The sequence below is a fragment of the Bombyx mandarina genome, chromosome 20, assembly GCF_030267445.1.
Source record: "Bombyx mandarina strain Sakado chromosome 20, ASM3026744v2".
Lineage (NCBI taxonomy): Eukaryota > Metazoa > Arthropoda > Insecta > Lepidoptera > Bombycidae > Bombyx > Bombyx mandarina.
This window is the reverse complement of record NC_143226.1, coordinates 9,721,181-9,745,426: the sequence shown is the minus strand read 5'-3', so window position 1 is coordinate 9,745,426 and position 24,246 is coordinate 9,721,181. Positions and strand designations below refer to the sequence as shown.

Here is a 24,246-nt window from a genome sequence, read left to right as displayed (position 1 = left end):
GCCGAAAATGTCAAGCCAAGAGAAACTTTTGAAGATGTACAAAAAATAACCATACAGAAGGAAGTTAAGTATGTATATTGCGACCATAATGATAGAGTTAATGAAAGCGTATTCGATTAAGAAACATTTGTTGAACTCCAATATCTTGATCAAGTCTTGGATTTTCAAAACGAATTCAATGCTACTGTCACTTAGCCAGATAATTAATACTGAGCCTATGAGGATACCATAGATATTGTAGCTCAGGTAAACAGAAGTAACTAGAGCATGAAGTGAGGTAGCATGAGTATTTTGCCAAACTGATATGATAGTATATATACAAGACAGGGCACAAAGAACGGAAACCACAAATGACATAACATTTTTAAAAAGCGTATTCGGAAGAATGAAGTTGTCGACAATTCTGTACTTTGACTGGAAGAACAAAGACTGCATCACGTTGAAGGGGCGAAGGAAATACTGAAGTTCGGTTTCGACATAATTGTGTAAAAGGTCTTTCTCAAATCGAATAGACATTCCTTTAGATTTAGAATTAAATGGGTTAGGAACTTTATGCGATAGGCCCAAGAAACACTGGATGTATGTGGTAAAGGCGGTTATGGAGGAGAATAACCAAACCCAGAAGGATGCCGAGAACTTGGTAAAGTGGAGGAGCTTAAGTAGGAAAGCCGAGCCTGGCAATAGACCGGGAAAACGCTAGAAAGAAGAAGATAAGATGAGAGCTATTTAAAAGGGCAAATTTATGTGAAATATTGGACTTGGCCGCAATAAATAGGATTGTATTACTACTGATCGGTCTAATATTTTCGTGCAGTCGGTGAGTAATCAGAATATCGTTTGATCCTTCGCATAAGTTTCTTATGAAATTTCTGTTTTGAATTAATCATAATAATTTGTTTGTCCATAAATTTCTTTTTGGTTAATCACTTTTCCCTGGTTGTCAAAACAGTTTCGTCAATCAATCTATTGCTTGTTATTTTAAAGACGAAGTAGATCGTAGCCTGAAAAAATTAAGTTGTTTGCGTGTGTCATACTTATTGTAGACGCTAGTATAAGTACTTCGCCTATCGGTACGAAATAATGGTACTAAGTAAATAAATAAAATAATAAGCCAATCTACCTAGTCAGGTCATAAATTCTGTCACATGTTTAATGTAAAATAATTGAAACAAGTTTATTCATTATGTAACCATTCATATACCAAAATGAACTTAACAAAACATAGATTCTTATGACACTAAAGTTTATTCAAAATGACCTCCGTGATTTTGAATACAGGCCTTCAATCTGCGCGGCCAGTCGTCTATCGCAGCACGAACGAGGTCCATGTCAATATCGGCGGCTGCCTTAATCAAGGATGTCTTGAGTGACTCCAAATTGGGATGAGGCTTTGAGCACGCCTTTTCCTCCAAGTGTTGCCATATCTTGTAATCTAAAGGATTCAAATCTGGACTGGAGGAGGGCCAGTCTTCGTGCCGGATGAAGTCGATTTGACGCGCCGCCAGCCAGTCTTGTGTGCTCTTCGCTCTATGAGCTGGCGCCGAATCTTGTTGGAATACCCAGTGCCTGTTATTGAAAATGGTATGAGAAACAGGTTCCACAAGGTTCGTCAGGACTGTATTTTGATACACAACTGCATTTGTTTTTACACCTTTCTCACAAAAATGTACCTGTGTTAAGCCCCAATAAGAAACTCCCAACCATACCATGAGCGAGGATGGAAAATGACCTCGTTGGACACGCGGAATACGGTTGCTCGCTTCTTCACTACTGTGTGCGTACACCTTATCATTTTGTTTATTGTAGCTCTCTTCTACGGTAAAAAATTTTTAATCCAAAAAAGAATTACCCGATATTTTTTTCCCGCGTACCGCTTCAACAAAGCGCGGCACCTCTTCAGTCTCAGGTCCATTAGACGAGCATTCAAACGATGTCCTGTTTTTCGTCGATATGCCCGAAGCCCTAAGTCTTCATTTAACACTCTTTTCACCGTGGTTCTGCTTAACCCCATCTGAAGTGCCAACTGTTTCTGCTTACGTTTGGGATTTCTTTGAATTCGCGTCTTCACAGCTTTTATCACTGCTGGAGTCCTAACAGACCGAGGGCGACCACTTCTTGACCTGTCATCTACACTAGTCTTCATTGTATCGTTTGATGGTACGATAAACGAATCTTTTGGTTATATTAAAATTTTTCAGTATCTTACAAACTTGAATTGGCGCGTAACCGCAACGATGCAACGCAATAACTGCAACACGGTCTTCTTTAAGCGTCCACTCCATATTTAAAAATGAGTAAAATTCTAAAAGTATACATTTTTATTTTCATGAACAATTCGAAATTCGAATTCAATAAACTTTTTTGTGGCCAGCATTCTAAAAGAAATTTTTTTACTGTGTGACAATACTTATGACCTGACTAGGTATATATATATAAATGAATTGCTGTTCGTTAGTCTCGCTAAAACTCGAGAACGGCGGGACCGATTTGGCTAATTTTGGTCTTGAATTATTTGTGGAAGTCCAGAGAAGGTTTAAAAGGTAGATAAATATGAAAATGATCGGAATGAAATAAATATAACAATTTTGTTTTCCCTTTCATATGTCCTCCGTCGGACGGATTCCTTTTGTTTGAAGCATTACGAAGTCTGCCGGGTCAGCTAGTTATAAATAAATTTGCTGATATATAGTATACCTTTACAACTCTATTAAAGTGTGTCGAAAAACATAGAATGGCTACATTTAGGACGTAATTTAACGATATATATACCGAAATCACGATTATTCCTAGTAGGACATACCATGGAGTGGTCATTGTTGATCATGTACACCGGCAATGTTAAGATCACAACTGCTGCCAAACTTGAAGTAAAGCTTAATTTGACGAAATATGGCAGATGTATTAAAATACTTATGCACAGATCGAGATGTTTAGAACCGCATTACACTTGAAGTACGTACAGTAAGTTAAAAAATAAAAAAATGTATGTGTGTGTGTGTGTGGGTGCAAGTCACACACGATAGAAGTGAAACTTATAAAAAATAAAAATATTCGCAAGGGTTAACCACTCCGCAGTGCAATGGTGCAGCGTCACCCTGGGGAACAGCCTGCATAGTCACGGTATCCCTACGCGAGGTATGTAGTATGATTTATCAAGAGAAATACGAGAACGTCTATCAATTGTGTAACATCTCGTCACCGCGATTCAGGAATTGTTGAATTTACGTCGCTGCACGTAAATTCAACAGTTCCTCAACTGGTACAAAATATGTACTACAGTTAGGGTGCGGAGCGTGACCTTCTGTTCACCTTCGGGATCCCATAGCACCTTTCTATATGGACGCTGCCAGAAGCGGGGAGCTCTAGCAAGTCGGTCCAAGGAAGGCTGCTTTACTTCGGTAGACATAGAACACACCCGCATTCCCAGCCTCGCTCGCAGTCAGCAACCCCGGTTGCTGGGAAGTGATCCCGGTGAAGCGTATTCTGTTTATTTTATTTATTAATGTTTCTTGTATTTCTATTAAAACTTTCTCGAGTGTTCGGTGTATCTACCGACACACCGTCTTTATTAATTTCCATATTGTAACTGTCTTAACCTCTCACTAGTACTTATAACTATTATTGTAAATTTAACTCATTTTATGTTTTTATATCAGTGTTTAATAAACACAATATTGTTAATTTTAATTTGTTTTTTTTTTTGGGTGTAAGTTTCCCAGAGCGGTAAGTGGTGGCGCCCTGAGATCCTCCTCACAGAGTCTCCTGTTCACCGGTTGTCTACCGGTGGTGACGTGTCTAGAAGTGGTGCGACTCGGCCCCGTGTCTCTCGACCCATAGACCACCTTTTGGGGAGTGACGCGACTGGGCCTCATGTAACATCGGTATACCCAGGGGCAGCCTCAGACACAGACACGTTATAAGTGAGCGCTTGAACAACCGCGTGGGCGTATTTAATGGAATCCTCCGGTTGAAGCATTTTTTTAAATTATATTGTTACGCTGGAAAGAGTAACGCCATCTAGCGTCGAATAGCCGAAACGAATATCAAAGATCCAGTGACATCTAGAGCGCTCGAGGAGTACAACGCCATCTATTGTCAGATAGTGGAAACCCACATCGAAAACACTCGACTTGTAAGGAATGTTCTCGATAAATCTAGGGATGTCGTATCGACTATAAAACCGTTGCAGAGATGGCACGCAGTTAGTTAGTTATCGGAACTACTCGAAGCGAAACAGCGAACGGATCACCTGAAGCAAATCGGAAAAGTGAATTAAAATTTTTAGTGTTCTGTGCGTGTTCTAAGTGCTAATACAGTTTGTACTTTGATGGAATTTTTATTTATCCCGAACCCCAGTGCGTAGCCATATATTGCCCGCATAGGCAGACGAGCATGCGGCCCGGCATGGTGAGTTACCGTCGCTTATAGACGTCAGCCAATGCCAGGGGCAGAGCCGAGCCGCTGCCTACCGAACCGAAGTCGTCGAACCATATTTTTTTTCATTGCTTTGGTGGTTGGACGAGCTCACAGCCCACCTGGTTTTAAGTGGTAACTGGAGCCCATAGACCTCTACATCCTAATTGCGCCACCACCTTGAGATATAAGTTCTAAGGTCTCAGTATAGTTACAGTTACAACGGCTGCCCCAGCCTTCAAACCGAAACGCATTACTGCTTCACGGTAGAAATAGGCAGGGTGGTGGTACTTACCCGTACGGACTCACAAGAGGTCCTACCACCGGTAAGAACAATAAAACAAAACAATATTGAGCATCAGACTTTATTACCTAAATTAGAAATCGTACAGTCAGTTTATCGTACAACTAGTGTAATATTTAGAACTTTTATTGCCATTACATTTAATATTTACAAAACAGACCACCGATTACAATACGATCGTTACCCTAAAACGTATCTCGTCATTAAAAAATGTGGATCCAAAATGTATCTTTTTTTTTGTTTTTTTTTCTGTGTTTTTTTCAGGAACATAAATTAGCACTTGTCTGTGTGTGTGTGTGTGTGTGTGTGTGTGTGTAACGCGAATGCTAAACATTTAAATGGTGCCGGTGTCTTTAAACTTGGTTAAATTTTACCCGATGTGTGTGTGTGTGTGTGTTTGTGTTTTAGGACGATTGTTGCCCAGTTTCTGATTGATCGCAATCGACACGATCAGATTTACAGTTTAAACTTCGACTTATTAACACATTGTACGCTTTACGCTCCACCAGTGAGTCTAGTGTTACTATAGGTATCATTCGGGCCAAGCCAAAATCAAGGAATCAGTAATTTTTATCAACTTGAGATTCTCGTTCTAAAATGTTTAAAATGCGTTAATTTTTGCACGGAAGATAAAAATTAGCGAACTTTACCGTCTAGTTAACCCTTTTACTGACACGAGGGTCCCTACGTGGCGCATGACGCATTAAGGTAATTATGTCGATTTCTGCTACTAAGATCCCGAAATAACTAGCAAACTCTAAGAAAGACGAATCCGAAGATACTGAGAGTGAATCTATTTCTAAAAGACTAAATACTTAATAAATAAATTAAATCGTAGTTATATAATTTTTTTTTTATTTTGTTGTTAATGCACTGTCGATTGCACCTATAATCGAGGTGACATCTGTTTGTGACATATGTTTTGTATTGATGATCACTTTGTTGGTGCAACTTAATCTATACTCAATATTATAAAGCTAAAGAGTTTGTTTGTTTGAATGCGCTAATCTCAGGAACAACTGGTCCAATTATAAAACAACACGCTAAGACCAATACAAGCGGAGCATCAATAAAGAATGTTGCAAAATCGTTTTTTTTTGCCTTTCGAAAGCTTCCGCTGCGTGCGCTGCAGAAACGGTTAAAGTTTCGCTAAAGTAATGTATGACAGAAATTTTCCCCTTTAAAAGATCTAAAAAAAGTCCGCGACAGCATATGTCTATATTTTAAGGTCGGCTCACTATAACGTTTTTATGCTAACCAAATTTGTTCTAAAATAAAGCATTATTTGTGAACTATTCCACGCGGACGAAGTCGAAGGCAAAAGCTAGTAAATAAATAAAATAAATAAATAAATAAAACATACATTGAAAACAAAAGAAGTCAAAGTTGAGCAATCCAGGCGCTTAATAAGAGAAATCGACATAATTACTTCACTGCGCCGCGTAGGGCACCGGTGACCTACACGGCAGTCAAAGGGTTAAAAGACTCACGGGTGACCCTCATGGCCCGAATGGTTCAGTAAGACAAGGCTCACCGGTGAGCCTCGTTGCCGGAATCAAAATACTCGATTATTCATATGGCGTTCAACGTGTTAATTTCGTTTATAATTATTACATAATATTTCCGACGTTTTGAATACTTTAATAATAGTTTTAAAATAAATAGTAAACAATTTTAATTAAGAATGCGTTTTTTGTAAATTGTCGGTTGTTGTACGTTTGCGTTTGCAAACAACCCCACCCCCCACCACCCCCTACCCCCCATCGATAAAGTGCGTTCCTTTACTACACTAGATTGGGAGGAACAGGGACTAGAGTTAAAATAGGGACAAATCTGGGATCAGTCATTGAACTGAAAATGATTTCTATTTAATGTTTAAGAATATTAACTATTTTAATTTAATCATCAAAGTTTTGTAACTCATTAAAGATATTAAAAAGTTAATTACATACCTAAAGTTAGCCTACCTCACAACTAAATAGTTCCAGCTCTATCGAAAAACTCTATTGTCCCCATACGTAACCTGATTCACCCCAAAGCCAAGGTGAATCGGGTCAAGCTATTTTTTTCAGTTTTTGTGTTTATTTTGTAATGAACTATGTATAACAACGCATTGTATATAAAAATATAACCCTCCGGAACCATTTAAATCTCAATTTTATAGGTATTACCTTAAGAAAAACCATTGAAAATTTGTAGTGGATTTGGAAAGGGTCCCAATTCCCCTCAATCTACGGTACCACTGCTCTCATCGGCCGTTGGCTCACTGTGTGACGTCACAGTCCGACCAGAGAGCAAATGCCCCACGAACTACGAAGGATGGAGATCACCATAACCGACTTCCAAAATGTGTTTCTGATTTAGACACAGTGACTTTTTTTGTTTAACTTTGTATCTACGAGCGGACGATGTTTCGGCCCGCTGTTGGAGTCCATAGGCATCGCAACAATTACCGTCACAGTTGAGACGTCAATCTTAGTCTTGGTGGGTTTTGAGTTCTCCGCGGCAGAAATGGGGGGGGGGGTGGTAGAACAACAACGCGTTTGTCTCTCTCGGATAGTTATAAATTTATTTAAGAATTTTCTTGTATCGTATTAATTTTATTTAGAGGTTTTCTGTCAATCGTCTTTACAGTCCAGTTTCTGGTCATTGTGGTATTGCCCGTGGGCTTCACCAACCACGCGGCTATGAGTGCTCTAAGGTTTAATTAACTGGATGTATTCAAATTTATTTACAAGATACTAAGAGTCTGATTGTATCGTAACTATAGTTTCGATAATGATATGGCAGTGACTTTAAATAAAAAATAATATTATATATAATAATATTATATGTATTTATATATATTTACAACACGTCGTAAGAGTAGTATTTTTTTATTTATTTAATTATTAATCTATTTTAGAATTTCCGCTTTTTTTTGAATAGTTTTTTTTTAGGTTTTAGTTTTTTTTTTACTCGTGTACTATAAAGTTTTATAGAAGTGTTTTTTTTTTTTAGTTAAGAGTTTGGTCCGAATAGAGTTGGATGTGACAAAGTGATTTGAGCCGTGTGCGGTGTCAGAGGACCACTCCCGAAGCAGGATGGGACGAGAGATCGTCACCAACGGAATAAAAAAATCAATATAATAATACCCTAAGTTTGTATTTCGTCAACCCGTAATGGTAAACGCAAGCGGCGGACGCCCCCCGCGACACAACAGGTCATTGATCTCGGCTAATTTGTATTTGCGTTACATTGCGTGTAAATAAAAAATATTGCGAAATTACTGTTTTGTCGCGTTTTTTTTTTTTAAAATAATCGGACTACTAAATGTACTCGCAAATATAAGACTGCTAAATTCACAGTTTAGAGACAGTAAGTGTACGGCAGCATTCCTTACCGTGAAAATTTCTGTTTACTTAGGACATGTTCAACTAATAGATACATATTATAGATATAGATAAAGTTGACCAAAAGAAAAATATGACGATTTGAAGTTGTTTTGTTTCACTACTCATTGTGGCGTGCGGTTACTTTTGAGTACAGAAAATGGCAATAAAATTTTTTTTGGAAACAAATCATGGTCCGTTAAACACCAATTATTATAAATTATAGTTGAATGACACGACTTCCAGAGACCAGACCGACTGTCCAGTCGGTGCCTCGGTACTCTGATGTTAGAGAAGGCCCAGAGACTTGAGATACCCGACTTTAAAAACAAAGGTTTTCTGCATTTGAACGTTTCGTGTCTCTGTTGTTGTCAAACGGTTAGATCTATATAATATTACTTGTGTTACGTTAAACTAAAAACAATACAGTCGTTGGAAGATCATCAGGTGTTCTTCAACGCAGGGATTTTTCGTATTTTTTTTTCATTGCCCTTGTAGGCAGAAGGGCATACGGCCCACTTTATGGTGAATGGTTACCGTCGCCCATGGACTTCAGCAATGCCAGGGGCAGAGCCAAGCGGCTGCCTACAAAATACAATAGAGAGCTCGTTGATACCGAAATTAAATAATTATTGCTAAAGTGAAGGTAGCTGCGTGCGTCAGACGAGCCGACGGTACGTTGAACTCGCAGGTTAACTAACATTTTGTGATCCATTGCGTGCTCTTCAAAAGTCTTTTATTAATACCATTTCGTGATCGCTATCTTATTTAATCGCGTCAGGAGTAAGCCCGCAGCAGCTGTCTGCGACGCCACCCAGGGTCCGCTGGGAGTGCCCCGGGTAATAGTCGTGGTTGTGGCTCCGTTCACTTGTCCTCGAGTAGCTCCAGGTCCTCGGCGACCACGTCTGACACGTGGAGGTACACGATCCAGTAGACCAGGTTGAAGCAGACGAAGCACACCGGGAACACGATCCTCGAGTACTTGTCGATGTCCGAGGGCGTCATGCCGAGGAATTTGCCAATGTCCTGGAACATGACAAGGTTTCTGAACCTCTTGTGGACTGGATGTGGGAAGACGCAATGAAATACTTTAAAATATTCATAATTCAGACAAGACTGTATCGGAATTGTTTCGTTATCGCATAAAATCTGCGTCTCTGTCGCAGTTTCTTTCCTCAGTTGAAAGATTGTGATCAGACACTAACATGGTGAAAACATTCGCGTTGTGGTCCTTGAAGACTCCATAACCATTAACCACTAGGTCATGAGTTCAGTCATCTCAGCCAGTGCTTCCCGAACTTTATTTCGTATACGCATTCCTTAATAAAATATTTCATATATCAGTACTCGTCCCTTGATACCTCCATATCGACTCATTTTCCTATTTCACCAAGCCAACGCTCATAGTCTAACTTACATACCCAATGCATCATAATAATCTTTATAACAGTTATTTTTCTTCTTTGTCTCCACCTTATCCCACTAGGTGGGTTCGGGACAGTGCATTTTTCTATTTCATTATCGGCCGTCATCTCAACACTCACTCCTCTCTCTCTCATATTGTCATTCACACACTTATCCATGTCTATTTCGGTCGACCTCTTCCCCCTCTATCTTGCACTACCATTTTCATACATCTCCTAGTCACATGCATCTTCTATCTACGCATCACATGTCCATACCACGCTGACCGTCCGCTCTTGAATTTGTCAATCACCGGGGCTACTTTCACACTTCCCCTGATATACTTATTCCTTATCTTGTCCATTCTTGTCACTCCACACATCCATCTCAACATTCGCATCTCTGCCGCGTGCACTCCTCTTCTATGCTTTACTTTCGTCGCCCAACATTCAGATCCATACAGATCCATCAATGTTTATAACAGTTAACTCTTCTCAATGTGTCCCCGCGTGCCCCAAGTTGAGATTCGCTGGCTAGTCCAATAAAAAAAAATCGTTCTATTCTGTTTACAAATGAGTTTACCCAAATAATAATATTGAAGTAGTATATATATATTACTATGTATATAAGCAGCATCAATCGCGTTTGAATGGCAACCGTGTGTCAGGAGAAGACTTGGTCGCCCTGTACATACGACGCACCGCTGAGAGCGAGATGAGGACTGCCGACGTGACCTGGAGTGATATCAAGGAGCCAGCGCAAGACAGGGTCAAGTGGAGACTTCTGAGGGTCCTATGTACCAGCGAGGTACCCTAGGACAGCAAGCAATTTCGTAACTAGGTTCTGTGATCTGATTAACGGTTTATAGGTAAAGTTAATTGTGAATATCAGAGCAGTGGGTGTGGGTACCTTCCCCGGGTGCAGAGGGTGCATGACGGGCCCCGCCGCGTCCCCCTCGATGTTCATCCTGCTCCTGCTGATCGTGTTCTCAAGCGTGCCGCCCTTAGAGTGCGCTTTCGGATCTCGGACCTTGTAGCGAACTTCCTGCGACTGAAAGGTATATAATGATATTCTAAGTGTTATGTTTTTTTTGTTTTTTTTTATTGCTGAGTTTGGTGGACGAGCTCACGGCCCACCTGGTGTTAAGTGACTACCGGAGCCCATGGACATCAACAACAAAACTTGAGACATGAGTTCTAAGTCTCAGTTTTACAGGGCAACGGCTACCCCACCTTTCAAGCCTCACAACACGGTTTGCTGGCTTTTGGATGTATTCCATTGCGTGCTCTTGCCGCTTTTAAACCTTACGCAGGTCAAATGCGGAGCGATTTCTTTTGGATGTATTCCATTGCGTGCTCTTGCCGCTTTTAAACCTTACGCAGGTTAAATGCGGAGCGATTTCTTTTGGATGTATTGCATTGCGTGCTCTAGAAAAGAAAATAGTAGGAAACTGCGTGAAGCTACATAACATAAGACTACTTACACTTCTACTCACGGAAGCTCTGCTACCAGGAGGGTATCGGTTTAAGGAACTCATTTTAGCGAGAGTGTGCGGGTCCCACGGCGGGGGACACTCCGTGGGCATCTTCTTCTCGGCCATAATCTTTTGTATGGTAATGAACCGTTGCTTGCGCATCTGTATCCTCTTCGACATGTAGCCAACTGTCGCGTATTCTGGAATACAGTTCATATTGCTTTCAGTACCAGCGGTTACCTTCCGTGAACCAGTTTCTGCAGTATTTGAATGCTAACCAATAACTGAGCATGATTAGGTTTCGTGGCAGCTGCTTGGCTGTACCTGATTCATTGCTGATGCTCGTAGGCGACAACGACCACTCTTCATTACTTCATAAGACGGGCCATACAGAGGTGGAAGTGGTTTGTCCGATTACTTCTAAACTTACCAAGCAAGCTCGTGAAAACCATGACGAAGCAGGTCCCGAGGTACACGTCGATAGACTTGACGTATGATATCTTCGGCAGAGCGGCGTTGGTCGATGACATGAGCGTTGTCATCGTCAGCACGGTGGTGACCCCGAGCTGCACGCGGGCCGGGGTCGCGTTCCGGTTCAGCCAGAACGAGACCCACGATATGATCACGATCAGACCCGAAGGTATGTAGATCTGGATGAGGTAGTACCCCATCGAGCGTACGAACTGTATTTCGCACGCCAGCCTTGAGTAATTCCCTGTAACGGTACGCGGTGTGGGTACTTCGTGTGACTTTCATCACGAATAACTCCAAGCACTGGTATAAAGGCGACAACTAAAACACTAATAAAACCTTCAAACTGATTGGAATTCCTTCGAAATTTATTGTTTATGGGTCAGCAATCAAATTAGTCCCAATTTATAAATCTGAGTAAGCGCTTACGTCAATAAACAACAACAAAGGCGCGGTCAGACTGTGCGCGGCCGCGCGCCGCCCTGCTCCTTCGTGAGAGTTGTTTATGTCAAAGCAAAATGAGTTAATACATCTATGACTACTAGCTACAACAGTACACGACAAGTTACAGTCCGCCGGAGCCGCGTGGTACCTGGCATGGGACGGGACTCACCGCGCGCAGTCTGGGCGCACTCCGAACCTTTACACAGGGAGGGCTGCTACTTCTCTGGAAATAAACAAATCGTAGCTCTCTAAGAAGAACGTGAAGACAGCCGGCGAACCTGTTGTGAGCGAGATCTCCATGGCGCGCTGGCGGTGTCCGAGCACCTTGAACTGCGGCAGCGACACTTCCTTGGAGACGCCCACCGAGTTGGGTCCCTCGTTCCACTTGTAGCGGATGTCGCGCATCGTGTAGCCGACTGTGTGCGCACCACATAGAGTGTGAGTGAATCGGCCCCGGACCCGTCGCGTTGGGTTTTGCGTGTCGTCGAGGGAGGTTGTGGGGCGCGGGCGCGGGCGCGGGCGGAGGAGGCGGCGCGTTACCTGTGCTCAGCGTCACGACCGTGGCACGCTGGCGGTGCCCGAGCACGCGGAACTGCGGGAGCTGGACCTCGCTGCTCATGCCGACGCTCGACGCGCCGTCCTTCCAAACGTACACTATGTCCCTCATCGTGTACCCGACTTCGGTGACATGCCAACACATACAAAACTCTATCACTTACGGTACGCCGCGCCGGGAGAGTCGCGCGCGAGCCGAACCGACCGCTCGGCTCGGCTCGCCGCCCCGGATGATAGAAAAATACAAATGAGGTAATGAGGCGCAAGATGAGGTCGAACCGGTGCTGCGAGTGACGGGAGCACTGAGGAGGTCGGTGGACTACGATGCGAGGGTGAGAGCTGTGGTGGGGATGAGTGGTGCGATGAGCCAAGCGGTGCGGGTGTACATGCGAGAGGGCCGCCTCCTCCGACCCGCGGCGTCGATGTCCCGGTATCAGTTGTCGCTCGCGGCCGCGCGCCCTATCGCTACGTCGTCGATACTCAACACATGTGAACGCGCCTTATCGAGGGCGCGGCCGAGTGTACGCGTGTGTCACGTGCGGTGTCCCGAGTGCCGTCTGTGTTACGGAGGGTGTCACGACACATTCTAAGCCCAGTGAGGTTGCGCTGTGGTAAGTATCAACTGAACAGTTGTTTCGGGTGAGCACACACATATTATAACACACATAATATATATTTTTTTGATATTATTTTTCTATCATCTCTGGAAAGATTTTCTCATTCTCGGTTTAAACGTTATTCATTTTAAAATCATTCCGTACTGATCTGTCGATGTAACAAAGAGGCAAATAGATTAACAGTTAAACACACATAAGATGTAAGACATTGTACAAAGGGGAGGGGCGCGTGTGTGTGTGTGTGGATACTCACAGCTTTCAATCTCGATGTGGCAAAGCTGCCGGTCCATGGGGAAATACTGCAGGTTCATGGGACATGATGCAGTGATCGTTAATCTGTAACACCACGAGTCAGAGCTTCCGTTTCATAATCCTGTACAATCCCTTAATCTTACATTTAGTTTGATTTCAATTATTACCACCTGAAAAACGTTTTGCCTTCCTGGTCAGTACTTAGCGCTTTAGCGTTTTGTTTCAAAGTTTGATGTCCAAAATTGGCAGACAGCATTACTTCTGCTGCAAAGCGGTCTTTTGTTCCGGTTTGAGCATTTCGAGGTCGAATACTATTGAGAATTCAACCTTGTATCCCTAGGTGGTGGCACTATTTTTGTGATGTCTTTAAGCTCTTTAGGCTCTTCCTAGGCTCATATGCATGAAATGCTCCTGCATGAAAAGCCGGGATATCAAAAAGATCGATGCCTTTGAAATGTGGGTGTGGCGGAGGATGCTACGAATACCGTGGACTGCCATGAGAACAAATGAGTCCATTCTAAGGCAGCTAGACATCCGAAAAAGACTCTCTTCCATCTGCCGGGAACGTGTTATGAGCTTCTTCGGACACATCATGCGGTCTTCCAGACATGAATTAGAGAAGCTCATAATTGCGGGTCGCATAGAGGGTAAGCCCGCTGTGGGCAGAACACCAGCCAGATTGTCAGATCTAGCAAGAGACGCACTTGGTGATAGTCTGTACCATGCAGTCCATGCCACCGATGATCGAGCACAGTGGAAGAACTTCACATGTGGTCGCGATCCTCAGTAGTGAGGAAACGATATAGAAGAAGGCTCCTAGGCTCCTAGCCTCTTTAGGCTTAACACCTGATGGAACGTGTTGCCTAGCACCTGGAACTACCACCGTCTTGAAGTGATCGTGTGTACCAAAGTAATTGATGCCTTAATCTTATGTCCTCAGAACAGCAGCGGCATTTCCTTTGTGTGACCTTGGGCTCCAGTAACAGCTTAACATCAGATATCGCGTGTTCGTCTGACTGTCTTGATTACCTGTAAAACATTCAAAGCGAACGATAAATAAATTAAATTCACACCTAATACTCCTTGTTATCGAGCCGGAGTGGTGAATCCTAATAAATTCGTTGCTTGTTGTCGCTATGTGGAAATACGATTGCTTTTCGTTGACAAAGAACGTGTCCGGTACCCAGATGTTCTTGATGAACTCCGAGCCCACGGACAGGGTTTCCACGCCTGGTCGCTTCTTGTAGGCCAGTCGCGGATCTGTCCAGAACTGTCTGAAGTAGAAGTCCAGAGTGAAGTCCTGATAAAAGAGGCCATAGCATTCAATATAATGGCATTTTTTTTTAATAGGAGGAAATCGCCGGTCTTCCGCCCTCCACTGGGGATGGAGGGCGGGGCATGTCAGAAAATGGCTATAGTAATTTAAAGTAACTTAGATGTGATTTAAGTGAATAATCTGTGATTAAGTTTTGGACTTAATTGGAAAATTGGTTTTTCTTTTTGTTTCACGCCAGAATTAGTGAAGACAAAATTTCTAGTCCAAGAGAAACTAGAAGTCTAGAATGAAGTCCTGATAAAAGAGGCCATAGCATTCAATATAGTGAAGTAATTTAGAAGTAGCTTATATGTGATTTAAGTGAATAATCTATGAATAAGTTTTGGACTTAATTGGAAAATTGGTTTTTCTTTTTGTTTCACACTGGATTTTGTTAAGACAAAATTTCTGGTCCAAGAGAAATGTGTAGTTATGAAAAAACACCTCTGTCAGGTAGATTAGGAAATAATTTGTGACGTTAATTCATGATTGGTATAACACAGGACGCTTCCACAGAAATTCCTGCAATCATCTCGCAATTTACTAAAAACCCTTAACGAAAGGTTAGGGTTATCGGGTAGCCAACATAAGTGTCACTCTAATGCACTTTGGACTTTAATCTCGTGTCTAAAGGTTATACGTGGATAGGCCTAGATGAATGCTGAATTGCCAAAAAATGTGGCTGCATATTTACGGTATTCTTTTTTCCCTACCTATTCTAGTAACCTAGAGGGGTTATTCTAGATTTACAGAACGAGTAGGTAAGCTAGCGGGGTTCTAGTCTGACGACGTGGCTATCAGTAGCTTTAACAAGAGCAGTGCTTCGCCGAATCTACCACCGGATCGGAAATGCGACCCACTGAGAAAATCCGGTGAGAAACTCAGTGGACTGTGTCTGTAGGTTAATTTACTGGCCGAGCTCTTTGTCGCAAGCGATGGGTTCGACGAGAACGATGGCCGGTGCTTGAGGTACCTAAAAGCACTGTTAGTGGATCAGGTGGATCGAAAATACAGTCTTCAGTGTTTCGTGATCGCTACGATGCTGCTTGCTTCAAAGGACACGCTTCAGACGACCATTGAAACTATTGGCGGTGGTATTCAGAGTTTTATGACCCCCGAGACTGGGACCTGCCAATTCGCAACAGGGGACAGTTTCTTACTGGTGGTAGGACCTCTCGTGAGTCCGCACGGGAAGGTACCATCACCCTACCTGTTTCTGCCGTGAAGCAGTAATGCGTTTCAGTTTGATGGGAGGGGCAGCCGTTGGAACTATACTGAGACCTTAGAACTCATATCTCAAGGTGGGTGGCGCATTTACGTTATGGATGTCTATGGGCTCCGGTAACTACTTAACACCAGGTGAGCTGTGAGCTCGTCCACCCATCTATGCAATAAATAAAAAGTGAAATCAAATTCTTAGTCTTGTTTTAGTTAATTACTAGATCAAAAATTATATTCGTGATGCAATAAAACCGCTTCTAATAAAACAAAATGCAGAACTAAGGCGTGATTTTTTTTTTTGAAAACAAAGCAGTGTTTATTTCGTTTCATTTTAAAAAGCTTCGCGTATTGGTGGATTACGTTGATTCGTTGTTACACCATTACACTACTGTGCTGCTTGAACTCTATAGATGTACAAAACCAAACGGTTAAGTTAAGCAAATTCGACAATTTCCAGAGCATAGTTAGTTTTCGTGGATGAATCCTGTGCACGTATTCTTTTTTTTTTTCTTTTTTTTATATATAAATATAAATATTTTCTAACAATCACGCCACGTTAACTGGTCCCGTGATAAGTTCGTAAAGAACTTGTGTTACAGGTAGGTACCAGATAACGGAAATAAATGTAAGATTTTTATTATACACATACATATATTTAATATACATCCATAACCCTGGAAAAGACATTCATATTTATCATACAAATATCTTCCCTTGGCGGGATTCGAACCCGCGACCCCCTTGTGTAGTGACCATGTCACTTATCACTACACCAAGCGGCCGTTTAATATTGGTTTATTAGTGGCTTTGGCCCACTGAGTTTCTCGGTGGATCTTCTCAGTGGGTCGCGTTTCCGATCCGGTGGTAGATTCTGCGAGGCACTGCTCTTGCTAGGGCCAGTGCTAGTAACACTTCCGGTTTGAGCTCCGTGAGTTCATCTACATGTTAAGGTGAAGCTGAAATAGCCTCTCAAGGCTATCAGCATTGGCAGGGAAAAAAACGTTGCTTTACACCAGGTATTACGAAACTGTATGGGCTAGAGACCCCTCTTCTAAAATGAGGTGATATCTCAGACGCTTATAGCCACTATAAAAATTGTCTATCTCTATTGTTTTTCTTATTGACAAAAAATTATTACCAATTTTAAAACTTTGGAGTTTTTAAATTTTTCGCGGCGCTAGTATATTGTCTTGGCACATTGCTCGTGGTGCAATACAAGTGATTTATCGTTATGCAGCGGCTTGGATATAAACCTGGTATTGCTGATGTCCATGGGCGACATCGATCAATTACCGTCCGGTAAGCGGTATTATCGTCTGCCTACGGTGACACTACAGAAATTTCAATTTGAGAAGGAGGGATTTGATTAACTAAAAGTATAACCCTGTTTACTTTGAAATGTTAGCAATTTTTTTTGTGGCTTATATGGGTGGACGAGCCCACAGCCCACCTGGTGTTAAGTGGTTACTGGAGACCAAATACATCGTGACGTAAATGCGGCACCCACCTTGAGATATAAGTTCTAAGGTCTCAGTATAGTTACAACGGCTGCCCCACCCTTCAAACCGAAACGCATTACTGCTTCACGTCAAAAATAGGCAGGGTGGTAGTACCTACCCGTGCGGACTCATAAGAGGTCCTACCACTAGTAATTATCTAGCGTAAGAATTAGTGATTTTATTGATACAGATATATGTTAGTGTATATGTATATATATATATATATGCAAATATAAATACGAACTGATGATGGTAGGGCATTTTGAGATCTCTAAATTAATTCTACATACTGAAATTCATGCTACAAACTTCAATTCTTAATTAAGTGTATTATTCATGTGTATATAATGGAATTAATTTAATTACAAACTAAAAATTAAATTAATTCAGCTGTAGTCTATACTAATCTATATATATATCTATACTAATATTATACAGAGGAAAGATTTGTTTGTTTGTTTGTTTCGAATAGGCTCCGAAACTACTGGACCGATTTGAAAAATTCTTTTTTCATTAGAAGCCGACATTGTCCCTGATGAACATAGGCCATTTTTTTATTATTATTTTTTTATTATTATTTTGGTTTCATGTGTGTTTTAATGTTTCCGAAGCGAAGCGAGGGCGGGTCGCTAGTTCAGTTATAAGTCTCTATGAAATTGCGTAAATAATTCAAAATTAACATATAACCCTTTAACTTCACGAATACAAATAAAATGTTTAGTTTCTAAACTCAGAAGTAATCTTTCTTTGGAAGTCGAGGGTGACGCGAAATACGAAAAGCATCATTATTTGAAAACGACGAAAAGTATATTTTCCTTCGGCTAGCCGTTGCGCTTGTGACATTTTAGTTTTGACGAAATTAATTGAAGTGACCATTAATTATAATTAACCCTTCAGCTTTTAATTTACCTTAGAAATATTCCGTATAATTTCGGTGTTCAGTAGACTGTTTTTACTGGTGGTAGGACCTCTTGTGAGTCCGCGCGGGTAGGTACCACCTATTTCTGCCGTGAAGCAGTAATGCGTTTCGGTTTGAAGGGTGGGGCACCCGTTGTAACTTTATTGAAACCTTAGAACTCATATCTTAAGGTATTTACGTTGTAGATGTCTATGGGTTCGGGTAACCGCTTATCACCAGGTGGGCTGTGAGCTCCTCCACCGACGTATGCAATAAAAAAAGACCTTTTTCGCCATTAGACCAAGGAATCCCAAAAGTCATAAATCCATGTTCCAGCCGAGCTATACGCAGTCACGAAACGGCAATTTCAGCGGCGAGGTCAACTAATATCGATACGGATTGCACGAAAGCTGCTATATGAACCACAAGCCAATTTAGGTGCTTATAAAATGTTTGAAACTATGAAGCTTTTGCGCGGGCACGTCTTAAACTAGGATGGGGCCCTTGGGCACACAAGAATTTGAGGCCCTTTTGGAAAGTAAAAAAAGCGAATTATAATAACATTTTTTTACTGAGTTTGAGACCATTTATTATAGGTAATCAAATACAGTATGATATGTCATATGTCATATGTCATTAATAATATTAGAATGCTGCTGGTTTTTTGGTTACGATTTCGATAAGGGTTTCTTTCGGGATTTCTGTTGAGCAAAATCTTCTATTATAGTCATAGTATATGCCTCGTAAATACCTTCTGATTACTGATTTGTGAAAAAAGTGTACTGTGCCCGACAAAAAATGTTTTGAGAATAAACGTGTGAGAGAAATTGTCGGTCTTTCGGGGCCCTCTGAGAATGGGGGCCCTGGGCACGGGCCCCGTGTGCCCTTATGGTAAAGACGGTATTGCTTTTGCGTATTCTTTTGTTTAATGGTAAACTACACTTAAGTTTTTTCATTGGATGAACGAAGCCCATGGACTATAAGAATGTGGACGCCGTCACCTATCTTGAGACATGAGCTCGAAGACTCAAATGTATAACGGCCTATTCATCAAAGGCACGATTGCTTCGCGCCATGAATAGTCAGTATCTATCATCTGCCAGTATAGTACGCATGTACTAGTTGCTGTGTTTTTTTTATTGTTTAGATGGGTGGACGAGCTCACAACCCACCTGGTGTTAAGTGGTTACTGGAGCCCATAGAAATCTATAAATTAAATGCGGCACCCACCTTGAGATATACGTTCTAAGTTTCTAAGGTCTCAAGTATAGTTACAACGGCTGCCCCACCATTCAAACCGAAACGCATTACTGCTTCACGGCTAAAATAGGCAGGGTGGTGGTACCTACCCGTGCCGGACTCACAAGAGGTCTTACCACCAGTAAATGGTATATAAGTATTATTTCAATACCACTATTTCAATGTACATAAAACTATAATACTTAACTAGGTAAGTATGTGCACGCTTACCACTAATTATTTTACTAGAATTACTAAAAATACTTCTTTTAATTTGGTGAAGAATTCATTTTTCAAATTACAGAACGTGAGATACCTTATTTTAAACATACCTTATTTATCTACACGGATTCAACTGTTAAAATCAGTGCAATACTAATTCGACTTTTTTTCGTGATTCATACTATTAGCAGATACAAAGAAAAAATGGTGAACTTTAATTTGAATAATTGTAAAACGGCACTAAAACAGTAATCATCAATCAATAAAAATGTAATAAAAAAATAATTTTCAATTCGGAATTTCATTTACTACCACAACACAGAAGTGCAATAAGCAAACATGCCCACAACCAATAGTCATTTGGTTGCTCTAGCAGGAATATCACTGCATGTCAATCTGCGGAGGATAGCAGCCAGCTCCTTCTACCTACTGTAATAAACAACAATTTATGTCAACACTGTCATTAAAATACGCGCCAATTTAAAAAAAAATGTTGCCAGAATTTTGCATTTGCTTTTAAATGAGGAGAAATTCGTATTCGGTTTTCATCGCAAATAATTTTGACATAATCTCGAAATGATTAAACTTTAAACAACAAAAGGTTATCTGGTATGTTTGATATTGATCAACTATTTGCTTCGACACAACTAATTGAAAAATTGTCGCGTATTTCAACGGCTATTTAAGGCATAAACACGGTATTGTACCATCAGGACTTCAGACACGGAGCTGATGGACAGGACGTACATGGTGACGCCGACTTCCACGGGGGGACCTGGAACAAGCCTGCAGGTCAAGCAACACGTGAAACTGTGCAGGACAGGTAGTACTTTTCTCTCATTTTATAACCTAATGCTATACTATGAAACAATAGTTTTTCCTCAAACGTAGATTTTAGTATTTATTAAGGGAATATAGAGAAAAGTACCGATAAAAACGTGTCATGTTGTGAACACACACAACAGCAAGTGGATTTGAGTAAGTGCGTGTATGGAAGTGCTAGTATATAATATCATAAACGTGTTATCGGATATGATATGAGGTCATTTCATAATACCATGTGTACTTCGGACAGTGAGCTGATCGACAGCACGTACATCGTGATCCCGACTTCGACTGGTGGTCCTGGAAACCACAGAACTGTACGAAAATAAAATAAAAATAAATTTGAATACAGTACTAACTTGACGTATATTAAATTGTACAGTATACTAATAGGAAATAGAACTTTATAATGTTTGAATTTTCGAGCAGCCACAACTACAAGGGCCAAGCGAAAAAAGATCTCGATTTTGGATATGAAACTAATCAAAAACTTAGAAGAATTTTGTATAATTGTGTAGTAAGTAGTCCCAATTTTCAGGTTAATCAAATGAATTGAATATTATGCACAGTTTAAAAAAAAAAACTAGTCCAGTGTAGGTACCTACAGCCGCCTGGTTGAGCCGATTACAAATTAATTTAATACTGGGGCCCATATTAAGACTGTCGTTTCATTTGGGTCTACTTCAATGTACCAGTATTATTAATGATTTTTTATGTTTTGCTTAAGCTACTCTAAAGAAATATTCGAAATTATCAAAGTATACCATGTGCCATTTCCAAGGAGCTCATCCATTTTATTTATTACAGCGCTCGTCTATGTTGAATGGTAGATTTTTTCCAAATCTCCTTTAAAATCACAGAATTAATTATTTTTTTCAAGGATTCGATGAGGTAATGAAGAATATTGTCTGTCAGACTAACAGATTAAAATATTGAATGGTAGCAGGTGGTGAATTGCCCATGCCATTGTTCATTACCTTTCAGTGATCTCTATATATAAAGATGAATTGCTCTGCGTTAGTCTCGCTAAAACTCGAAAACGGCTGGACCGATTTGGCCAATTTTGGTCTTGAATTATTTGTGGAAGTCCAGAGAAGGTTTAAAAGTTAGATAAATATGAAAAAGCTCGGAATTAAATAAAAATAACAATTTTGCTTTTCCTTTGATGTGTCCCTCGTCGGATAGATTCCTTTTGTTTGTTTTAAGTTTATTTTATACAAAAGTTTAGGTATTTTATTTATCGATTGAGGCACTACGAAGTCTGCCGGGTCAGCTAGTCATTAAATAAAATGTTACTGTAAAAGAGTCAACCAAAAATCTACGTAAATACTATGTTTCGTTGGTAACGAAATATACTGTTTTAGTAACATGAATTTAAAGTATAAAGTCAATTCCACAAATTACATATTATCATGAATTCAAGAAGCTTGTTAAAGCTTTCAAATTTACTATTTGTTTTCGAACTAAACTAGTTTTAACAGATTGTATGAAAGCATTGTGCACTAATATTAGTGGCATGTTTTTCCAAAGTCACGTTGTGAATGTATTTTAGAACAATTAAATTTGATGAAACTTGTTTTAAATACCTCGGTAATTACGTTAGGCTTACCTCCATAGTTTGGTCTTACGCGCTTATCATAGCTGATGCTGAACGAATCCAAGATAGCTGATATATTGACATCACCGAACATTCCACCCCCACCGCCGCCGCTGCGAAATTAATATAGTTCCGTTCTATTGCAAATAGTTATTTTTACAAAACAATACTGTAAAGCTATAATACCAAGGGCTGAATGAGTACAGAAAAAGCTTATGATAGAATAAATAAGTCCAAAGGCTTCGTATCATATTTTTTTCAAACAAATGATATTAGATCAATACGTTTTTACAAGAATCAACAGTGTTGGGCCATGAATGTACTTTAGACCACGTTATATAAAAACCTTGAGTTAACATTTAGGTTTGGACGCTTTCCTTGTACAGGTCGCCTTGTAAGTTTACGTGAGCTTTTCAATCCGTAATTTTGAAAGCTGATTTAATGAGATGCAAGGCACTCGGTAGTTTCAAGTATCCTGCAGAAAATGAAAGCTTCAAACGATCGAAATATTACTTCATTTTTTGGTTTAATAATTTTAAATAAAATTGTGCACTTAAATATATTTTAAAATGCCATTTCCTATAAAATACTTTTATAATAAAAATTTAATTAAAATGACGAGTCCTTTGTACTTTGAGGTATGTGTAATCATTTTACGAGTCATTTTAGATTTTTATAAATAGCTGTTTCAGATTTAAGCATGTTTAACCACGAACAAAGCTAATTTTGTTTTTAATTGGACAACCCGTTGCAACATGCATTATCAATTAAAATACACTGTGTAAAATAAAGTAATAACTATAATTACGTTTAGTGTTTAATTATAGTTTATTTTTATGGAGATAAAAAAATGCTTTGGCTCCAAGAAACAATAAGGCTATTATTACTGTTGAGCTTTGCATATATAATAAGGTGTTTTTTTTTCTAAGTAAGCTGATAGGTTTGAGAGGCTATTTCAGCGTAACCTTAACTAGTACGTGAGCTCACAGGACTCAAACCAGAGTGATGCTAACACTGACCCTGACAAGAGCAGTGCTTCGCAGAATCTACCACCGGATCGGAAACGCGACCCACTGAGAAGATCCGGCGAGAAACTCAGTGGGCTATATATAATAAGGCTTGATTATTAAAGAAATGATAACTAACGCGACACGATTGGCCTGCGGCAAGAAGGTGGCGGCAAGCGCGAGGAGAAGCGCGGCGTGACGCACGGCGCTCATGTCCCGGCGGCGCCGCGGCTCCGTGTGCTAGCCCTGACCCGCGTCGCGATCGATCGCGCCCCTCCCGCGACACGTGCCCGCCTATACTAACACATAACTACACCCTCCACGAAACTTCCCTTCACTTCGACATCACTGCGCTGACCACCTTCGATGATACACTAAAATCACCAATCGTCTTGTATTTTTTAAATCAAATTCATAGACGCACATATTCATGAGGACATGCCGTAAAGTTTAAACGAATTCTAGACTAATAATTTATGAGCAGAGTCGTCTTTCTATTTCAAGCTCTCTCTAGTTACTAAGTACAGTTACGGCTGTCAACCCTCTAGCCTACTACCCTTGCAAAACCTGAATGGTGGCTATTAACGTATCGTTACACTGCGCCTTATGAAATATTTCAATCGAAGCCTAGTAAGCTTTTGATAGATGGCGCTGTTGAACCCAAACTTTTAATGAAAGTGTCAAGCATGTTAGGCACATATTTTCTTAGTATCAAAATTTGTTTTTGGGACTAAGACATCTTATTATCCCGAATTTGAAAATGAAAACAAAATTGATTTTGATTGATTGATTTCTTGACTTGGATATTAAGTAAAAAGGAATAAAATTCTGACTATTTCAACTTTAACTTTCACATCAACATTTAAAATTATAAATTTTAAAATTTCATTACGAATCGTTACCTATCGATTTAAAACTTCCGATTTGGTTACGTACCTATCTCTAAAATAGATATCGATTTACGAAAGTTGCTAGTACCAGTCGATTGTCATAAATGTTAGCTAAAGATGTTTAAGTGACGTTGCCATTTAATTTAATTTTATTTTAATGTTATTATAATTAGAGGTTCAAAGCTATTGTACATTTATTTTGTACTATGTAATGAATAATAAATAATT

General features: G+C 40.3%; 1 protein-coding gene across 8 annotated transcripts; it reads right to left on the bottom strand.

The window, feature by feature from the left end:
* Nucleotides 1–4,762: 4,762 nt before the first annotated feature.
* On the bottom strand, nt 4,763–23,753 carry LOC114242501 (gamma-aminobutyric acid receptor subunit beta). Of its 8 annotated transcripts, none has more exons than XM_028173680.2 (10): nt 23,268–23,753; nt 22,134–22,234; nt 20,757–20,839; nt 14,379–14,605; nt 13,307–13,389; nt 12,422–12,559; nt 11,397–11,681; nt 10,976–11,166; nt 10,402–10,542; nt 4,763–9,114 (listed from the first exon to the last, which is right to left on the bottom strand). In XM_028173680.2, the coding sequence occupies exons 1-10, from the start codon at nt 23,339–23,341 to the stop codon at nt 8,953–8,955; spliced, it is 1,485 nt and encodes a 494-aa protein (XP_028029481.1). In that variant the 5' UTR covers nt 23,342–23,753; the 3' UTR covers nt 4,763–8,952. The 8 variants fall into 8 exon arrangements, with proteins under 8 accessions (XP_028029481.1, XP_028029482.1, XP_028029485.1 ...); XM_028173681.2 differs by lacking the exon at nt 12,422–12,559 and adding an exon at nt 12,160–12,297; XM_028173684.2 differs by having other exon boundaries at nt 20,757–20,824.
* Nucleotides 23,754–24,246: the final 493 nt, after the last annotated feature.

What these genes read in the sequence shown, in the direction of transcription:
- LOC114242501 (XM_028173680.2), bottom strand. Translation starts at nt 23,341, where the DNA reads ATGAGCGCCGTGCGTCACGCCGCGCTTCTCCTCGCGCTTGCCGCCACC. An exon ending in CGTAAGACCAAACTATGGAG is followed by an intron (nt 20,840 to 22,133) that starts GTAAGCCTAACG and finishes ATTTTCGTACAG; the next exon opens with TTCTGTGGTTTCCAGGACCA. An exon ending in CCACATCGAGATTGAAAGCT is followed by an intron (nt 12,560 to 13,306) that starts GTGAGTATCCAC and finishes ATGTCACCGAAG; the next exon opens with TCGGGTACACGATGAGGGAC.